This window comes from Prinia subflava, chromosome 2 (assembly GCF_021018805.1).
Source record: "Prinia subflava isolate CZ2003 ecotype Zambia chromosome 2, Cam_Psub_1.2, whole genome shotgun sequence".
NCBI lineage: Eukaryota > Metazoa > Chordata > Aves > Passeriformes > Cisticolidae > Prinia > Prinia subflava.
The window spans coordinates 58,450,679-58,470,516 of record NC_086248.1 but is presented as its reverse complement, the minus strand read 5'-3'; the positions used below and the strand labels follow the sequence as shown (position 1 = coordinate 58,470,516).

Here is a 19,838-nt window from a genome sequence, read left to right as displayed (position 1 = left end):
ACATTCACTCAGCTCTCTTCACACCACAAAATTTCAAACCTTTAGAATCCCAGTCTTTGTTGGCAGCATTTTCATCTCACATACAAAACGCTTTCATATAAATGTTGTTCCTTTCCAGTCTCAAAGAAACAGGGAGAACCTTTAAATCTCTTTTCCTCTTTCTTCAACTATGATGAGATTTTCACTGAATTAGTATTTGGAGATTGTGCATTTTATGTTTAGTTCATTCAAAATCTAGTGGGCTTTGTGATTCTATTTCATTAATCTATTCAGATAAAGGGAGTTCAATAAATCTTTCATCACTTCTATTAGTTTAACCTATCTACATTTTCCCATTCACTAAACTATTTCTAAGCCAAAACTCTGAAATGCATTGCTGTTCCAAGGTTTCATTCAGCAATACCAATCTTTCCTACCACTAAACAGTTTCTAATAAGGAGAGGGGGGGAGGAGATTCTTGCTATTCAGAAAAACACAAGACTAATTCTAGCAAATTGTCATCATTGAGATATTCTCACTGGTAACTTCCTTGCAATACTCAATAGCAGGCATGCTCTATCTGTAACAGATATTTTTGTTGTATGCTTTGTATTAATTTAATGTTTTTTACTTAAAGTTGCCCTGTGAAATATGTAGATATAGTCACAGGAACAAGCCCACATGGTTCACAGAAACTAAAGCATTTGTTAACTTTCTCACATTCCAAATTTTACGGCTGCTCATCCAGCAATTTTCTTTCAAAGAGAAGGCATCCTTGGGGTCTGTGGTGTTCAACATACTCATAAATAGATAGAATGACATAATTCATAAACAAGAAGTTGGGGTTAGAAAAATACTATAAAAACATCAGATAAGTCTAGAAAGCAAATAGAAGGCTAGAAAATACTAGGAAAGGAAGGGAGGACAGAGCAACTCCATAAATCACAGAGTTTATTATCGTGAGACACACTACAGTGAACACTGTGTGCAGTTCAGTTATTCCCAAATTAAAGAGATATAAAAATAAATGAAAAATAAGTGAAAATGGGATACAGATAAGATCATTTGTAATGTGAAACAACTTTGGTGTAAGAAATATCTAAATTGACTGTATCTGCTTGGTCTGCAAGCTACATACTAGACTACAAAATCCGGAATAACAAAAAGATGAATAAGGTGCAAAACACTAAAATTCCTCTTCTAATACAAGAAGGTTTCAAGTGAAAATACCCCCTCAGGTATATCCCCCCAAGGTTCAGGATAGACAGGAAGAAGTTCTCTTTCTCACCATGGAGAAAGAAAACTGACAATCTGAATACATTAGAAGGTGGTGTAGTTAGAAAGCTGTGGGCCAAATGTGATAGAGAACAGAATCCATTAAAGGTTAATAAAAATAAGTAGGGCAACTTCAGCATTAAGACTCCATCATATAGATTACTAGAAGATCAGAGGCTTTTTGGGTTTGCTTTTTACTTAGTCTAGGCCTGCCTTGTTCAGTAAAACAATGATGTGATAAGGATTTTGCATAACAGAAGAAGGATGGCAAATGTAAGCCCATTTAGCTGTTTACAAATAAACCGGATGCTAAATAAGAACAATAGTTTTGTTTGTAATTCATCTGAAAGCCTACCACTGGCTTTTCTCCACCTTAGAACAAAAAAAAGTGGTGCATTAAGCAAAGCTGAACATAAACAGTTTGGAGGAGATGCCCCACATAAGTTTATTTCTTGCATTTTTATTTTGGGATTCTAAAAAAATTAACCACCCAACCAATTTTAGCAATTTTACTACTGGATTTTGTAGAAACTAAGTCTGAAAAAAAAAGTCAGTAAGAGTATGCATTCCTTCTGCATCACATCACCAGCTTTTATTATCATAGACAGAAAGGTCTCTGAATCTGTATAAGTATCATATTCATCAGAGATTTATAGAACTTACTACTAACTCTTTACCTAAGCCCTAGATGGACAAGCAAAAAACTTACTCATTTTCTTGGACTAAATAGGAGTGAGTAGCTCTCTGAAAAATGCAAGTGCTCCCAAGTCTCCTTCAACTTAATCAAATTTTATCTCTGTTAAAAAGAGATAATAGTGATGCACAGTCACTAATTCCAAAAAAGGGAACTCTATCAAACTACAATTTCTTTGCCAAAAATGCAATGATTCTGTAAGGGTTTTTAATTATATTAATGCATCATTTTTGATTCAACAGTTCAGCCCATAAAGGACCTTAATTGTCAAGTGTTATGCAAAACAATATTCCAGCAAAAACTGATTGAGCGTCTTGCAAGAGCCCTAAAACAATTTCCTTGAGCTCAAAACTTGAGTTTTAAACCTGCAAGAGCCAAGGTTTTCAAAGGCAGTTTTATAAAGCTTCATATATAATTCAGTCAGACTTTTAGACATGGAGACACATTTCAAAACTGCTATGTAATTATATAATCAAATCATTAGACCCTGATTAGCAATAAAACAGCACACGCACAATACAATTGCATATGATACTCCCATGGCAGGGGAGGTGGAACTAGATGATCTTTAATGTCCTTTCCAACTTGAGATTCCATGAGTGTATGCTTGTGAAAGGAATGTTAACCTTATGAAATAATTCCCTAGTGTTTTCTCATGTATCATTAAAACAAAACAAAAAATAACACCAGACCATTCAAATGAAAGAACCACAATTAAAAATGCACTGAATGAGCATTGAATCTCAGCCACGCAACAGCCGTTATCTCCCTACGTATTGCTAATAACAAAGCTCCACTTTTATACATTCAGTGTTATTTAAAATATTCAAGAATATTTAGAGGGAGAAAAGGATGAGACCAATTAGAATCAAATTTGCTTGGCTGTGTGTGAACTACAGAATAATGCATTTTAGTTTTGAAGATGCAGGTATAATCTCCACTTTTATTCAAGTTAAATATATTTCTTCTGAACTGGTCTGTATATTATTTTTCAGTTACTTTCTTGTTACAAATTTGGTCAATCAACAACAGTTTGTAGGCACACTTTATTTTTCTCTCTTTTCTTTTTTTTTTTTTGTTGTTTTTGTTTTTGTTTTTTGCTTTTTTGTGGTTTTGTTTGGTTGGGGTTTTTGTTGGTTTTGGTGGGCTTTTCTTGTGGTATTTTGGGGAGGTTATTTTTGTTTGTTTGTTTGTTTTTTCTTTTTCTTTTTGCTTGTTTTTTGTTTGTTTATTTATTTATTTAATTTAAGATGACAACAAAAAGATGGATCTGTGACTGGGTTTGGAAACAGTGATGGTTTGCCAGCTAACTTCCCAGCCTGGAACAACCTTTGAACCTGAGGCTCTTTGTCCACACTTCTGCTCCTTGTCAGCAGACCCCAGAGGAGAGAGATTTGACACTTCTACATACACACACAGCCTTGTAGCATTAACAGCCTATAATTTTGTCAGTTTGTCAAAAGAGTGTTTCAAATGTGCTTGCAAACACCTCCTCTTCTAAACAATGTCATTGCTCTTCAAGACCAACCTACCTCATTGGCACCCTGTTGAAAATTGCCAGAGAGAAAGAATCTCTGTTTTAGAGAGAAAGAATCTCTAGTGTTTTGTAAAACAAACCCTGCTTGACAACAAAAGACAAAATGTATGTGGTAAGTAAAAGATATTATAAATAAGAAAGTATCTGTCTGAGAGGCAGAGAGTCAATTGCCCTGCTGATGATCAGGGTGTTAAAGGAGAATGCACAGAACAGGCCATGGCAGAGATACCACGCAAATCCTTTAGCCCAGTGTTTGCAAAGGAAGAAAACAGATTTTCCTGTGACATAAACACAACTTTCTGAAACTGGAGCTGGGTTTGAAGAGGCCAGAAATTTGAAAGCCTCTCTTCAAATGTCCAAGGATGGGAAGGATTTGCTGAACTGTTGTGAGAAGGCCTCTGGGGCTGAGTCCAGGCTCACTTTGGCATCCTTGCTGCCATTAGCCAAAGTAAGGGACTGCAAAAGTAAAACAGTGTGAACAAGCCAGCAGTTCCCTTTCAAACACAAACCTGAGTGTCTAAGCACAACTGGCTTTAGAGCCCAAGGGGCAGATGCAAGTGAGGCAGCTCTCTAACAGCCTCTTATGGCAATTTCACTTTACAGGAAGGCCTCATTAGGCACACCTCTGGTGAATTCAATAGCTTTATAATGCTTTGTTGGAAATTAAAGACAATCCTACAGCTTCCTTTAAAACATAAGGTCACTGTAGTGCTGTATGTGAGTAGAAGTCAATAATATAATTTCATTCTTGATCGATTTGTAACAGACGGAGATTGCTGGAGCTATGACTGCAATGTAGGTTCTAACATCGTAACGGATCTCAGCATGATGGTCCTTCCAAGGTGATTTTAAAGACTTTTGAGATTTTGGAGGACTTTTCTGCTTGAATCTCTCTAAACAAATATATTATTTGGTCACAGAAAAGTAACACCACTTCCAAATTCAAATTTTATAACCTAATAAATACTTCTTTTGAATACGATTCAGACAATCAGCCACTTATTTCATTCCCATTTCTCTTTCAGAAAATGAAACAGTGATGTAAATTGTGCTGAAAACCCAGGTGGGTTGACAATTAGTTTAAATGAGAAACATTGTCTGAAATCTTCTAAAAAGATTAATCAGAATTTAATGTCTAATCTCAAACTGACCCCCAAGTGACAGTGCTTAACAGCTCGTTTTCTGACAAAGATATCTAGACAGTACTATAAATAAGATACAGATTTATGTTCAGTCTATGCACCTGGATATTACAGTCTTTTCAACTCCTGAGTGCTGTATGTGGGGTTTTTTCAAATAAATCTTCTCTTTTTCCAAACTGGGGGTTATTTCTTCTCTGTAATCAGGACCCACTTCTGAGGGGAGAAGGAAGTCACAGTTGGGGTTTAGATTCAGATATTCTGGTTCAACTCCTGGCTCTGCTACCAGTTTGCTCATTGACCAAGTCACACCACATATCTCAGTGCTCCAGAATTCCTACTAACTAAAATGCAGGTGATAAAGCTGGTCTTCTATGTAAAGTCTTAAAGATCTGGTGACAAAAATAGCTGTTAACAAGCAGGCAATTGTCATTTGGGGTCTCTAATGACTATTCATAATGCACAGTTTGAGAATCAATGATCTGTTAATTAAAGATGAAGGTGCAAGACATGATTCATCCTAATCTGTATTTTTGTATTCAATATTTGTCAGTCATAGCACATGTTTTAAAGAGCATCTTAGGACACGTAGAAGTGAAACGAGAAGTTCAATTATTCCATCATTCAAATTAATCCCTTTCAGTGCTGACAATCCTGATAAACTCATACCAAATTTGGGTAAGTATGGCAGCTTCCCCATTTCTAGACAATATTAACAATGAGCCTTTAGATATTTCAGGGATCACAATAAAGCCTTTAGAGGAACTTTCTCTACTTTTACCTCAACCATGATTTGGGAAAGCCAGTCATTTTAGGACAGTGAGTCCATTGGTATAAATCTCAAAGACAACAAGGAATTTTAATTGCTGCATTTAATTAAGTTAATTGAGTATTGGAGGTGCTTGGCCTGATACCAGGACTGAGTGCTAGGACTGAACTGTAAATATCTAACCAAGAGAAGAACCAGAATCATACAATCACAGAATCATGGACTGCTTTGGGTCGGAGAGGATCTTAAAGATATCTAGTTCTAACCTCCTTGCCAGAGGCAAAGACACCTTTCATTAGACCAGGTTGCTCAGAGCCCCATCCAAGCTGACCTTGAACACTTCCAGGGATGGGGCAACATCTCTGAGCAACCTGTTCCAGTGTCCTTCCACCACCTTCAGAGAAATGAATTTCTTCCTAATATCTCATCCAAACCTACCCTCTTCCAGTTTGAAGGCATTAGCCCTTGTCCTGCTAGTAAATTATCTTGTAAAAAGTCCCTCTTGAGGTCTCTTACAGCTCTAGTACTCTAGGAATTACACAAGTAATGAAAAAGTATAAAAAAGCCAAAAAGCCAAGGTAAACAAATACACAACTATAATCAGCTTTACAATCTCAAGCAAGTGCTCAAGAGTTAGACATTAAAAATTCTGCAGTATTAATTTTTTTACATATCCAGTTATAGCATATACTATACAAGCATATGACAAGTTGTCCCATTTTATCCTGTTTCCACCTGATTTCAAAAGGTCTTAGCCATGTATAAATTCATTGTTGAATCTGCTTTGAGCAGGTGGCTCAACAAAAGACTTCCTAGATTTCCTCCTAGCACAGATCATTTTATAAAGTAGAATAGGAAGATAAATCATTTTTGGCAAAGGTGTTCACAACAACTTTCTCTTCTTTCTAATTCTGGGATTAGAACACAGGAATATTGTAAATGTTGACAATTTAATGGCAGTGACTCCCCTTTACATGAGTGCAAAGAGGAGAAAAAAATATTTCACTAAAAATCCGATTTCATTTCCACTTTACTTTCTCAGAAAATGGCTGTAAACTCAAAAAACCTTGCTTCAAATGTGCATGAGGACATGATTTCAGCCCAACAATTACAACTTTAGAGAGTACATTTCCTCATACTTTTATCAAGCCCCACCTACACAGTTATTTGGCTGAATGCAGAACAGTATGTCTAATAAGTATCATTGAGGTTCTCCTCGAACAAACCAGAATCATTTCACATCCACAATCCATTTTCCTTCATTCACTAATTTCTCTTCTTTAATAGTTTATTAAAAGATAATTACATGAAAATGTAGAAGACCTTGAGTCTGTCTGGTAGTTGCATCAGACATCAATTTACTTCTACTTTTGAGAATGATTTTAATAACTCTCTAGCCTTTTTCATTAATAAATACAGAAAGAAGCATAGACGTCTCCATTTAAAGATGAAAATCAGCAAGGTCCTTCTCTGAGAATGAAAAAGTTTGCTTTTTCATTTTCCCTGTATAAAATTATCTTAAACTTCAGCAAGACTGTTGCACTGAACCAGACTGGCTTAGAGGTGGGTAACTATTTCAAAAGAACACTGAAAGAAAAAACTGAAGCCTCGAGACTCCAATTTCTAGGAGTTAATGCAAGTTTCTACAGTCAAATGGCATGTAGTGTTAGCACTCTATTACGGCCAGCAGGGAGTTTCACTCCCTGGGCTGTATCACAGTAATTTCTGGAGTCTTCTCAGACTATTTATGAGCGTTACACAGAAGGATGTAGGCTTCAAATGTGATGTTACACTGTAATTTCATTATCACAACAAAGAGTACACAGAATCTTCTCTCCACAAGCTGAGATTTCAGGCTGTTCAAAGATAATAAATACCCCATATACATAATCACTATCTGAACCTAGCACCTGAGCACTCAAGTCCTTGATGGTCACATTTCCTGTGATTTGATGTTAGGAAGCCATCAGCATTTGACAATTGAAAGAATTATGTAGGTGTTAGGGTGGTTTAACACGGACTATCAAGCAAATAATTGATTTTTCTTTACACATCTGGAATTTAGCATTATGGCATTTTTTGGCTGTAGCCACAAATTGCACTAGTATGCTATTGCCCTGATCCCACACAGCACTGAATGATAGATCTGTCTTTTCTTACACTGAAAGGAGGGAAAAAATGCAACATTCTAATTACTAGAAACCTTCACTCACTTACCACACTATAAAAAATAATTAGTAAAAAACAATAAAATAAGGTGCTTGTGGTTTCATAAAATTAGGGTCTTTACGCCCAAGTCATCAGAAAGCCTTTCAAACAATGGGAAAACAGAAAATGAGGTCTGTATTGCACTTTACATATGGTTGGAGCTTCAGGGTTGCAACTGCTGTAACTCCATTTGAGAGCTGGAATCGTCCAACATGTGAAAGCTAGAATACTCTTCTTCAAATCAGAATAAAAACAGGCTTCAAGAAGGCATCAGCAGATTGGAAACAAAAACAAGGCTTCTCTCCCCTGCTAGGGAACAGAAGGCAAAGGGACGTGGCAAGGATCTTACTTATGTGTCCACTTTATCCTCACGTACAAACAGGGAAGCACAAACTAAAAAATAACACCTAATTTTAAGGTCCTTTGGGTTTATTCAGAAAGAGAGAATGAAGCATTTTGGACAAAATATAACCACCGTAAATTACGCCTCAGATGCCGACTGCATCAGCAGAGATTCTTGCAGTCGAATTGTCTCTTGAAGCAGCACAGTAAACAGGTGCAGAAGAAAACACTTGCAAACTCAAGAGGAGAGAAAAAAAATAACTCTTCAGTAACTAAAGAAGTTTTTAAAAGACCAAAGAACAGGGAAAAAAAAAAATCAATAAAGTTTCCACAGGAACTCATAAGAGGAACTCATACGTATATGTTCCTACCACACAGTTCAAGGGCCACTTGAAGCCTGCATTTTTTTTCTACATGAAGCCTCTAAAACACACTTCAGTTGTGTCCGCTCTACTAAAAATAATATAAATGAACTTTTTCATTCTGCATTAAGTGACCTTCTATGAGGAAAACCTCAGCAACCATATTCTACATCATATGTTTAGAATTAACCAGAGATATTTAATCAAGATTTTGTCTGTCTTCCCCAATATTTACTGAAAGTCCATATTTAATAGCTGTTATTACTTATATCACTTAAATGGCAGAAAAAAGTCACAAGTTGGCAACTTTTGCAATTTATTGAGAAACCTCAGCTAATTCAGTGCAGAAGAAAAACTGGGATTACATTTAGGGGAAAGAAAGATTACATATGTTTTCCATTAAAACTAAAAGTTTTGTCATCATAAGCAAATTGTGGAGATGGAGATAAAAGTGAGATAAGACACAGACAATTATTCAAGCATATTATAGAACTAATGCCTTAAAAAAAGGCAAATCCTTCATGGACAAAACGTGAACATGAGTTGATTATTTAAACTAAAAGATCCAATCACATAACTAGGAATTATTGGAGAACAGTGTAAATCTTGAGCTAACCACAGAGCTACGATTTTAGTATTTTGAATAAAAGGTTCTGTTATATCTACCAAAAGAGAAAATCTTCATAGCTCTCCTCAGAAAAAAAAATCTAAAAAAAATTTAAAAATTAAACATTATCACTTAAAAGTTAAGCCCAATGGCATTACAAGAATATTTACTTAATCTTTATCTTAATCTGAGAGAAATGTGACAATTATAAAGGTCTAGATTTAGAAGAAAGGTTTTTCTTCCCCACACACCTGTGTGGACAATAGGAGATCAATAACAACTCCAGAAAAACTTTGACTGTTTTACTTCATGTACATTAATTTTTCCTTCCCTGAAATCATCTGCAGGTATGAAAAATTTATTACTTGTAACTGAGGGATCTCAAGATTTTTTTTCCAAGACTTCATAAAATAAATATTTTAAAACTCTTGCTTATGAACCAGTGATAGACTTCATGCATTTTTAGTAGTACTATAAGAGCAGATACAATTTATGCTGATCCTGATGTCCTTTTTTATAAACTGTGAGCTCAGTTTCTTAAAGGAAGAAAACAACAACAACAATAAAAATATAAACAATAAAAACAATAAAAACACCACAACACTGACTATTTTTGAACTGCCAGTTCCTGTAGTGACTATAGAAATCTTACAACATTTCAGAAGGAAAGGAAAGGAAAGGAAAGTATGAAATCCAGACAACTTTTCTCAGGTGAGAACCACTGTACAAAATAAAGATTCCAGAACATTTATATTTGAAAGAAAATTTGGACAGAACTGCAGTATTTCTTTTGGACTACTTTAATCTAAAAAATGCTAGTTAAGAAACCTGCACAATTTTATGAGAGTAAAACAGTAACATATAAAATAGTCAAAAACTTATTAGAACCTGCATCCTAGAGAAGAGATATGAAAAGACTTAAAACTGGTACAGTAGATAACTAAGTAAACACATGTAAGCATAATTGGATGTAAATGTGTCAAATGAAAACTTGTAATGTCATCAATATAAATCATAATTATAAATCCTAGCTATGATCTGCCATATGTACGAAGGTCAAAGCTAAATCTGCATTGCATATTCATGTATGGATTCTCTGGTTTTAGTTTGCCTTTCTTGTCTTTTCTGGATCATAGCTGTGATATTAACTACATACTCTTTGAAGAGTTCTAGCCATATAATCCAGGATGTTCAGATCAATGCATAAAATCTCATCTAAAAAAATCAATCACTGTCTTTACTTCTAGAAGCAAAAGCAGATTTTACATATTCCTCTTTCTTGAGTCCCAAAACTGAGATTAACAAAATCAGTCTCAGCTCTTCCCTCATCCTTGAGTTGATGAAAATGCAGATCCAATCTCAACTGCACCAACACAAGATCATTTTTCCTTTAGTTCTTCCCTTTTTCTCCTAAGATTCCCAGACTTGACCTGCCTTTGCTGGACTTATAAATGATTTATTGAGGAGAGGACAAACGTGATGAGCTACTATTCTCTCTTGCACCAGACTTTCTGTGGCATAAGTAAGCATTAGGTGTGCCAGATAAAGGAGGAACCAGTCTATAATCTAATTAGCTCCTTACACACAAAATACATGGGATCTAATCCCTCCTGCTCTGAGCACTTACTAGTTTGCTAAGTTTTTCCTACAGATATAGCTATACATCTGTACAGCTACTGATTACTCTTCATTGATAAAAGCAATCCAAAATTTTTAGCAGGCTACAACAAGCCATCATTATTATATATGTTCCAGGAAAGTGGCATTTGTCTTGGCTCTTATAAAATGAGTAAGTCTTTAATATTGTTGGGTTAAATTAATTCACATCTAAAATATATGTACAGTACTGGAACAGAGAAATTAACTTTCCCTTCTAGGATTCACAGAAGAAGAATTACACATCCAGAAGTTTCTTTAACAAATATGAACTGATTTGAGACTATCAATGCTCTTCACACTGAACTGCAAAATGCTGCAAAATCCTGGGTTAAATTTTGTTCATCAGGATCTGAAGCATATCATGAGACCAAAATAACCCTGAGTTAAAAACAATAACAGAAGAATTCCAATTCTACTGAAAACAATGGTTGTATCATTTTTCATGCGAATTTGGACAAGATAACACAACATTCAGGAGCTTTTCATTTTTTATTTAATAAAATAATTTTTATTTAATAGACTTGAACTCAATAAAATCAGTAGCTCCCCCTTTTAGTTAGAAACCATATAAACTGCCCAATGAAGTTAAAAGGCAGGAAGGCAGACAGCAGTGTTAAAGATTTGAGGGTGGCTGTGTACATACCACCTTTCATCATTCCCACTTCGTAGCATTTTCTCAGTCGGCAGGCCTGGCAACTCTTCCTTCTGTTCTTGTCAATGGTGCACTGGTTGGTAGCAGGACACATGTAGTCATTGTGCCCTGTAAAACCAGAGGGAAAAGTAAGGACACAGTTATACACAGACATAACAAAAATTACTACAACATCTTTGGAAAAAAAGTAGAATTACGGTCATAACCTCTCATAAAAGTGTTGATACAGATTTTGAAACATCTCTATGCCACATATTTATTTGCAAGTTCTTTCAATAAAAACTTCTGTAGACCAGTGAAAATAGTGAACAGTTAAAGCAACCACAAAAGAGGATATATTACTATGAACAAGTGACTTGACTTCCTTGCTCTCAGGCCGAGAAATACAACGCCATCTGGTTTTGTGTGCCTGTGCTGATGTTTAACCAAAAGACTGCACAAAATGAGGTTTACAAAATTTAAAAAGTCTATGCACAAAAGATTTTATCTATGATAGGGCCAGTTAAGAAACAAACAATAACATAAAACAGAAGCAACAATCTTGAAATGATTAATTGTACCTCAGGGATAAATCAGTCGCTAATTCCAGCTGAATGATTCCATTCTACTGATTTGTGCAAAAAACTTTTGACATGACAAGTTCCAAAATTACCACATGCTGAAACTGAGCTTCTTACTGGTATATTCTTCAGGGCTCCTCTTCCTCATTTATTACTCTCTACATCTCAGTTCTCATAACAAGTATTTTTAGCATACCATTATTTGTTACTGCCATGCCAAAAAGCATATTTTCCAATTCACTCTTGAAAAATGTGTGCTTAAATCTGCTATAAAATTATTTGCCAACCACTGACAAAGGTTAACAAGGATGAAAAAGCCTCTTCAAAATTATCTCATTGGTGCTCTGTATTCATCTGAACACAGCTAAGGTACAGCACACACATGCCAAAAAAAAAAAAAAAAAAAGTTACTGCAGAACTGTTTGTTCTTTCTTTGAGGTCAAGGGATCAGCTTGAGGTAAAGTAGGGTGGAGGCTTCACAGAGGCCTTGGTCTCATCAAATCATCTATCCTTGACTATAAATTAGAAAATAGAGTAAAAATTACTATCAGATTACAGCAGGAACATCTGCTCTCTAATGCTGCATAACTGGGATCTCATCAAAATAAGTAGCCAACCTCTGAACTTGTTAATAGGGGAACAGCTGACTATGCCCTGTCTCAAATAGACAGAACTATTATTTTTTAGGTCTACTGGATGGAACAAAATAATACAGGAAAACTCTGTTTCCACATGCTTTGCTCTAGCACTGTGGCAAACAGGTACAACTGAACCACCATCTCAGCCCAGCATGAGAGAGCGCTTTAATTTTCAGTTCCTCTGGTAGGATACAGACTGTTCTATATCTGATTCAAAACCTTTCACATATAAGGGAACAAAAAAAAATCAAGTTTGAAAGTAAACTGCCTGAACCACATACACAGTATCCACGAGGAAAAGGGGCAGAAAAAGAAAGCCATATTTTTAAGAAAATGCACTTACATTGAGTCACACTAAGCAGCAATGAAAGAGTGTGGCACCTAATCTCAATCACCTGCCTTGTTTCATTAGCCAACTTTGGAAATACCATGAGATAAAGATGGAAAAATTTATTTTTTTAAAAAAAGAAAGGAACAGTTTGAAAGAATAGATAAACTTCTTTCTGGTGAAGTTAAAAGGTAAATTCACATGGTGAATCAGTGTAGGCTTTGAAATCAGCAAATAATTCAGAACGCCATTTAGATCTGTCTGAAAGAAGCAGGTAAATCCCACTTAGGTTGAAGCTGAAATCGTGCTTACCATCTTTGCTGGATTGGCTGATGTTCATAGTGTTCACAGGTTAAAAAAAAACGTGACAGAAGTGACTGCATGCAAAAAACAAAAATCAAGGGTAATCAATATCATCAGGGCAGCTACCCTATTTTTGCTATGCTTATGTGAGTGATAACCTTCTCCTTGGCTATGAATCTGTATTTACCTGTACAAACTGCAAGTGTTTGGAAATAAATACTTGGCTTGTAGAATAGTCCATTAAATAATCCTATTGGTAATAGAGCAACTGTTCCCACATTCATATAATAATATTTTTCCTTTTGAAGAGTTTTATAATGAATTTAAATGGTAGCATAATTAGTCTGTTTTCATGCACTTTAGACATGATCTGCACCTTAGACTGTTCACTCAAAGTGCTTGATTGACTTCACAGAATAAAGAACGTAAAATCTGGCTTTTCTAAAAAAACCACAAAGATCTGTGTGTGATGGGAATGCTTCTTTAGATTGTGAGTATCGTTGTTTAGCCTTTCACATTTCCAGTAAATCTAGGGAAAAGATAATGCATTTAATATTTATCATAATTTTGGGTTTATTTCAACCAACATGCCTTCAAGAGATGGGAAAACATGTAAGCAACCAGAAAAAAATATTTGATAATTTGAGTATACGGTAAAAAACATTATGAATTTAATCAGGAAAGAAGAAAGAAACAAAGGGAAGAAGGAAGGCAGGAACCTTTCCTGATTCTCCACAATACTATATGATTTCAAGTATTTAGTTTCTGGAAGTGAAAAAGGGAGTTTCCTTTGCAAGGCATAGACAGACTAGGGCAGTCTAGCTTGGGGTAGCATGGAAGAGAAAAAGGCAGAAAAACACAATTAAGGAATAGGTAATAAGTAAAAACAAGTTTTACTTAAAAATGAAATAGTATAGAACTTAATAACCTTGATGTAGGTGAATTGTCTTTTAAATATTCTACCTTTTGCCTAATGCTTAAAGGTCATCTCTTGGAAAAGTTGATTCCAACCAATCTGATCTACTAAAGGGATTTCTCACTGGCAGGAATTGTCAACATGAAAATGAGACACATCAACAGATTCACAGTTGCCCTGCTGTTTGTTTTCATGGTATCCAAAGCATGGTACATGTTAGAAGAGAGGGTAATTAGGCTACTTGAGAATTTATATTAGAGGAATACCAAGAGGAAAAATGACTTCAGTGATCACTGATACTGGTAGAGGGAAGCATATGCTACTTGGACTCTGTGATCTTACTGAGGCTTTTAAAAAATGAATTATCAGAAAACCTGCACAAAATTCAAGGCAGTGAATTTAATAAGGTGGATCCCCTAGTTTTAATCTCCCATGTGTATAAATTGCATTGTCATGAGCTACCATGGATGAGTTTAAGGGACCTACTGTAAGAGTTTAGGGAGGGATGGTGTCTTTTTCTTATGAAAACTCATTAATTGCACATTTTAAAACAGCAAAAAATAAAATTAAGTATATAAAATTAAGTCTATTACAGCACATCAGGATACACTATGGTCTCTCCAGAATGGGATGCAAAAATCACACCCTTTTCTCTGTGACACTCTGCATGGTAATGTCCAGCAGCAGAGGGAAAGAGGGTAAGGATGCCCAAACTGATGTAGTTGAATTGATTCATCATACATCTTGAACAAAGCCAGTAATAATTATTATCCTTTTACTACTATGTGATTTTCCTCTAATTGTTCTTTTGTTTTCAACCCTCATCACACATTTTTAAGATATTCTTTGTCTATCTAAATAAGGCAGCTATCAGCTTAGCCATAACTTCTGGAATCACCATGTCCTTCTATGATCTGACAGTGAAATTACCAAAATTATCATACATGTTAGCTAGGATGAAAGGAAGGAAAAGAAAGCTAAACTGTAGACCTTATCCACAACTTAAGGTGCCAAACAAGACTTGAGATGAAAAGCAAAACCTTGGAAAGAATTATATTAAAAAAAAAAAAAAAAAAAAAAAAAAAAAAAGCACTTGGACATTACATAGGCTAACCCAATAAAAACAAATGTTGAATGTAAAACAAAAAGTAACACCAATTGTAAGTTAAAGTACCCCAATAAAAGCGCACTGATTGGTTTTAAAATCACACTTTTTCCTAACAGCTTCACAGAACAACAGAAGGTTATGTCTTAATCCTTTATAAGCACAGATACTCAAATACACAGTGTAATTACTCTCAGACAAGGTCTTTGGATTTGGAATTTGGGTTCTCTTAGCAACTACTTCTCAGCTCTGCTGAGAAGATTAATCTTCTTTCTGGTTTTAAACAAGCAAAACATTAATAATGTGACAGTAAGGAAAATGGCCTAAAAGGCTGTAAAACATACTTCATTTGCATCCTGTGACGATGTCCTCTTTTTCTGCATACCTCAAAATGAAAGAATATGAAATATCCTGAGTTAGAAGGGACCTGCAAAGATCATCAGGTCCAGCTCCTGGCCCTGCACAGGACGGTCCCAACCATCCCACCATGTGCCTGAGAGCATTGACACACATCAAGCACAGAACCACTGAGGAATCAGAAAGGAGGAGAGGTTAAGATTTATATACTCTGTGTTACATCCTACAGCTGTGCCATGGAGCTGGCAGGCTCTGATTGCCTTCCAGTGGAATCTCCTTGTCTTCACTATAACTATAACTGCTCACATGAGCAGGTAATTCCAGCCAAATGATTACCATACCCAGCTTTTCTTAAACCTTTCCATGCACTAACAGGAAAAATGAACAAAGAAGGAGAATGGGCACTGCATGAGGGAACCAAGCCTGCTGTCATCTCACCAGCATAATAATGCATTAACTTATATATTGAGAAAGGGTGATATATTAAAAAAGTGCCACTATTTAATTTTTTTAATCTATAAATATAAAATTATATTTTCTACTCAAGCAAATAATTTTGAAGTTTTTATTATTGGCCTTATCTTAAAATTTAATTTGGTGTTTCATCTACTATTTCAGGATTATGTTACCATGTGCAAAGTCTACTTCTATCCCGATCCAATTTTTCTAATTTTAGACAAGGCAACAAAATAGAAAGTATATTTTTTCCTCATGACAAATAAAAATAGACAAAAAATACTGATCCAATCTTACAAAATCTGGCAAGGAGTGTGACATCAAGTTTCTGTTTCCCTAGCTGATAAATCACAATTGTTTTAAGTCCTTGGCACATGGTTAAAACAACAGCTGTGTTAAAGGGAAAAACTCCCACAATGTATTACTCACAACCATCTCAATATGATCTCTCCAGAGACAAAAAGCATTTTCAGGGAGAGTTATAGGCATGTCATGGCCATCTTATTCCCATAGACTTTGAATGAAACTCATGTATTTTTAGCTCTCTAATTTATTTGAGCCAGAAGGGGTAGAATTCTACTAAAGAAAACTCCCACAACTATTATAAAGAGCCTAAGAAGGTAAAAATATTCCAAAATTACTCTTGTGCACTCAAAATACTATTAAATGCTATCGACAAATAAATTAATGTAACTCTCTATTTTTATTCCAGGTATAAAATCAAGTTTGGATCTTCAGTACCTGAATAGTTCCTCCTATCATACATCTTTCAATGACTTGTAATATAGTTATCCTCACAGTACCCTTCGAAGGGAATTGTTGGGTTTGGAAGGGAATTGCTGGGGGTTTAAATATTATTTAATATTTAAATCTTATTAAACATTTGTTTTTATATTAATTTATTATTAAAATCTTATTAAATATTTAAAATATTTTTATTTTAATGGCAGAAGGAGGGGAGCAATAATGGATTTTCACCACGCAGAGCATGCAGTGGACATGGGCATTTCCAAGCACAGTGAGTTTTTTGCATTGAAGTCTGTAAAACTGAAACCTCAGTACAGACAACAGCTGACTTGCTAAATTGTTATACTACTCTTTGACACCAGTATTTTGACAAAAAAAAAAAAAAACAAAAAAAAAAACAAAACAAAAAAAAACTGTTTTCTGCCATTCTGCCTGTGTACCACTTTCTCCTACAAAGTATAACCTAGATATATTCTTGTTTAATTAACCAATATGTAGCTGTGATCCTTGGTTTGCTCCCTCATACCTTAACATCATCCACACTCTATAGTATGAAGACTCATCCATTTTATAATCAGAAGGGTCAGCCAAGGTATCTTAATCTCTTGTCCTGCATATCTCTAGCCACATTTTAGAATGGGAGTAGCTGTGTTGTCTGTCACACTCTCTAAAAGCAAGTGGAACAGTTTAGCACTTTCCTGCAGGCCAAAAATTGCAAACACTCTGTTGTAGTTTTTAAATGTTAAGTGCTTTTGTTTCCCATCTGAGTATTTTGAATTGCTGACAGGCTCAATCCTCAGCTAGGAATAATGTGAGTTTTCAGATGAAATATTCACTAAACACTTGCAACATGTAATAATGTTCAATTTTTTGTTGTTGCTTGATATTCCACAACAGTCATATGCCAGAGGAAGTGAAACAACATTAAAGGTGATGATACAGGATACAATACGAACAGCTTCTAAAAGCCAGGAATTCTATCTAAGAAGTGGAAAGAGCTTTGGATTTGGCAGAGGAAAAACAAATTACCATTTACAAAATCAGATAAGGGTCAGTTCTCTACTCTCTGGCAATGTGTGTTGCCCAGCTTCAGAAATGTTTTCAATTTTGCCTAGATTGACACATCATATGTCAGCTAGGAAAATACAGTTCAGATGATTTCAGAAAATCACTCTCAGGGCAGAACTATCAGAGTTCACTGTTACAACAGAAGCTGATATTGAATAAGGCTCCATAGTGTCTGTCCTGAAGTCAGTTATATGTAGTGTTTGGCTCACAAATGGGTAGTGATCTGGAGTATTTCTTTTATTAATTGTTATTCATTTGTAGATGACATTTATATGTGTTGGAAGAACAGAGGAATGGCCAGACTCTCTGCTAGCAGACTAAAATAAATGGCTGGAGAGTACAGAATTAGAATTCCAAATTACCTTGGCAAACTGGAGGTAGCACATGGGAAAAAAGCAGCACAAAAGCACAAAGTACAAAGGACTGGTAGAAATCTCTGAATTAAAACAGAAGTAATCATATGCACAAAACAATAAGGAGAAAAAATATTTCTCCTCCAGAAAAGTATGTCTGAGTTTATTCTGCATCACACATTGATTATGAGTTAAGAGTACCATGTTTTTGTAAGTAAGGCAAACATTACAGATGGATATAGACAAATACCGTGTGATGGATGGGCTAGGATGGTAACCCTATTGCTCTGTTCAGTACTCGTGAAACACCACATTGAAGGAAATCATGTTTCAAGAAAAAACGAAAACAATAAAATGTGGAGAACCTCCAAAGCAGAGCAACTAGAAGATCAGAAGTCAAGAAAACAAGACCTATGAGAAAATGTTGAATAAGCCTTGTTTCTTCAGGTTGGATAAAACAGAATAATTTTTTTTCAAGTGTGATAGCAAACTTCCATGCTTTAAAGGTTGTTAAAGAAAGAAAGAGAACATTTTTTTTACTGTGGCATGAAAATAAGTGATGACCTTAACCTGCAAGCAGGAAGATTCAAATTTCCTAGTAGCCTTCAGTGATAAGGAGAATAAAACATTGGATCAAGCTACAGGTTTTAAGAAGCAGTTCAACAAACTATATATAACGAACTGGTAGAAGCTGATCCTGTCACAGGACAGAAAGATGAACTAGAGCTCAAGGTCCACTGCAGCCCGGTGATTTGCTTATGCCTTGGAAAATAAAGAAGTATCCTGGATACAAACATCTTAAGACATCATCCATGCTGAATGCAGCACTCAAAATTTGCCAGAAAAGTACCACATTCAACATTGTCTCACTAGGAAAAAAAGAGGTTTTGACTCTTGCCTTTCAATAACACTCAAATTTCTGAAACAAGATCACCATAAATTACACAGCTGAAATTAAAAATGCTTGTTAGAGAATGCAATCAGAGGAAAAAAAATGCAATCAGAGCACATGTTTACCTTGAGGGACACTGGAGAAAAACTACTAAATGCACAAAAATAAATCAAAAGACGTTTCAGAAGAACCTGGCTGACCACCAGCAGTTAGAGAAGTCTCAATGACAGCTAAACCTAGGCAGACTTTCCAAATCCCCCTTTTCCAGCCTTCAGACTTCCAACAGCCATCTCCAACTGGAACCATGTGTTTTCCACCCTGCCCATCTGCAGCTCCCTGTTGATTGGCTGTGATTAACTCTGCTAGTCTCACTGAGGTTCATGTTCTGTAGTTTGGCTAACAGCTCAAAGCGGCAGTGTACAAGCAGTCTTATTAGGGAGTTTCTGTCTTCTTGGCTGCAGGACATGAGCTGTTATAAAGCAGATTACAAAAATACCATCAAAACAGAAGACAAGAATGAAAAGTTAAAGGGAAGACCTCAGAAACCTCACAAATTGACACTATTGCAATTGCTACACTTCACCATTAGCCAAACACTCACTTACTAGCCTGTTTCACCAGAAAAATTCTCTCAAAGATGAAAATATGTATACATTATCACCCCGCTCAACCTTACATACTTTCAACAAAGTACAGCTCTATCACTGTCAAATAAAAACAATTGATAGCACTCAAAGTCTACTGCCAAAACTCTCCTACTTGATGGTCAGAAGGCATAACTGCTAATTAGAATCCAGGTTCAAGGCACACAAGCAAAATACTTCCCAGCTTCAAGAATTCCTGTACTTTGGAGACCATTATATCTCTGAACAAGACATTAAACGCAGGCCTC

The 19,838-nt window shown here is 35.6% G+C and overlaps 1 protein-coding gene across 1 annotated transcript in view; it reads right to left on the bottom strand.

The window, feature by feature from the left end:
* Positions 1-19,838, bottom strand: part of ESR1 (estrogen receptor 1) — a 108,626-nt gene that overhangs the window by 53,156 nt on the left and 35,632 nt on the right. Inside the window, 1 exon segment of the mRNA XM_063390133.1 lies at positions 11,215-11,331. Coding sequence (XP_063246203.1) covers positions 11,215-11,331 — 117 coding nt within the window.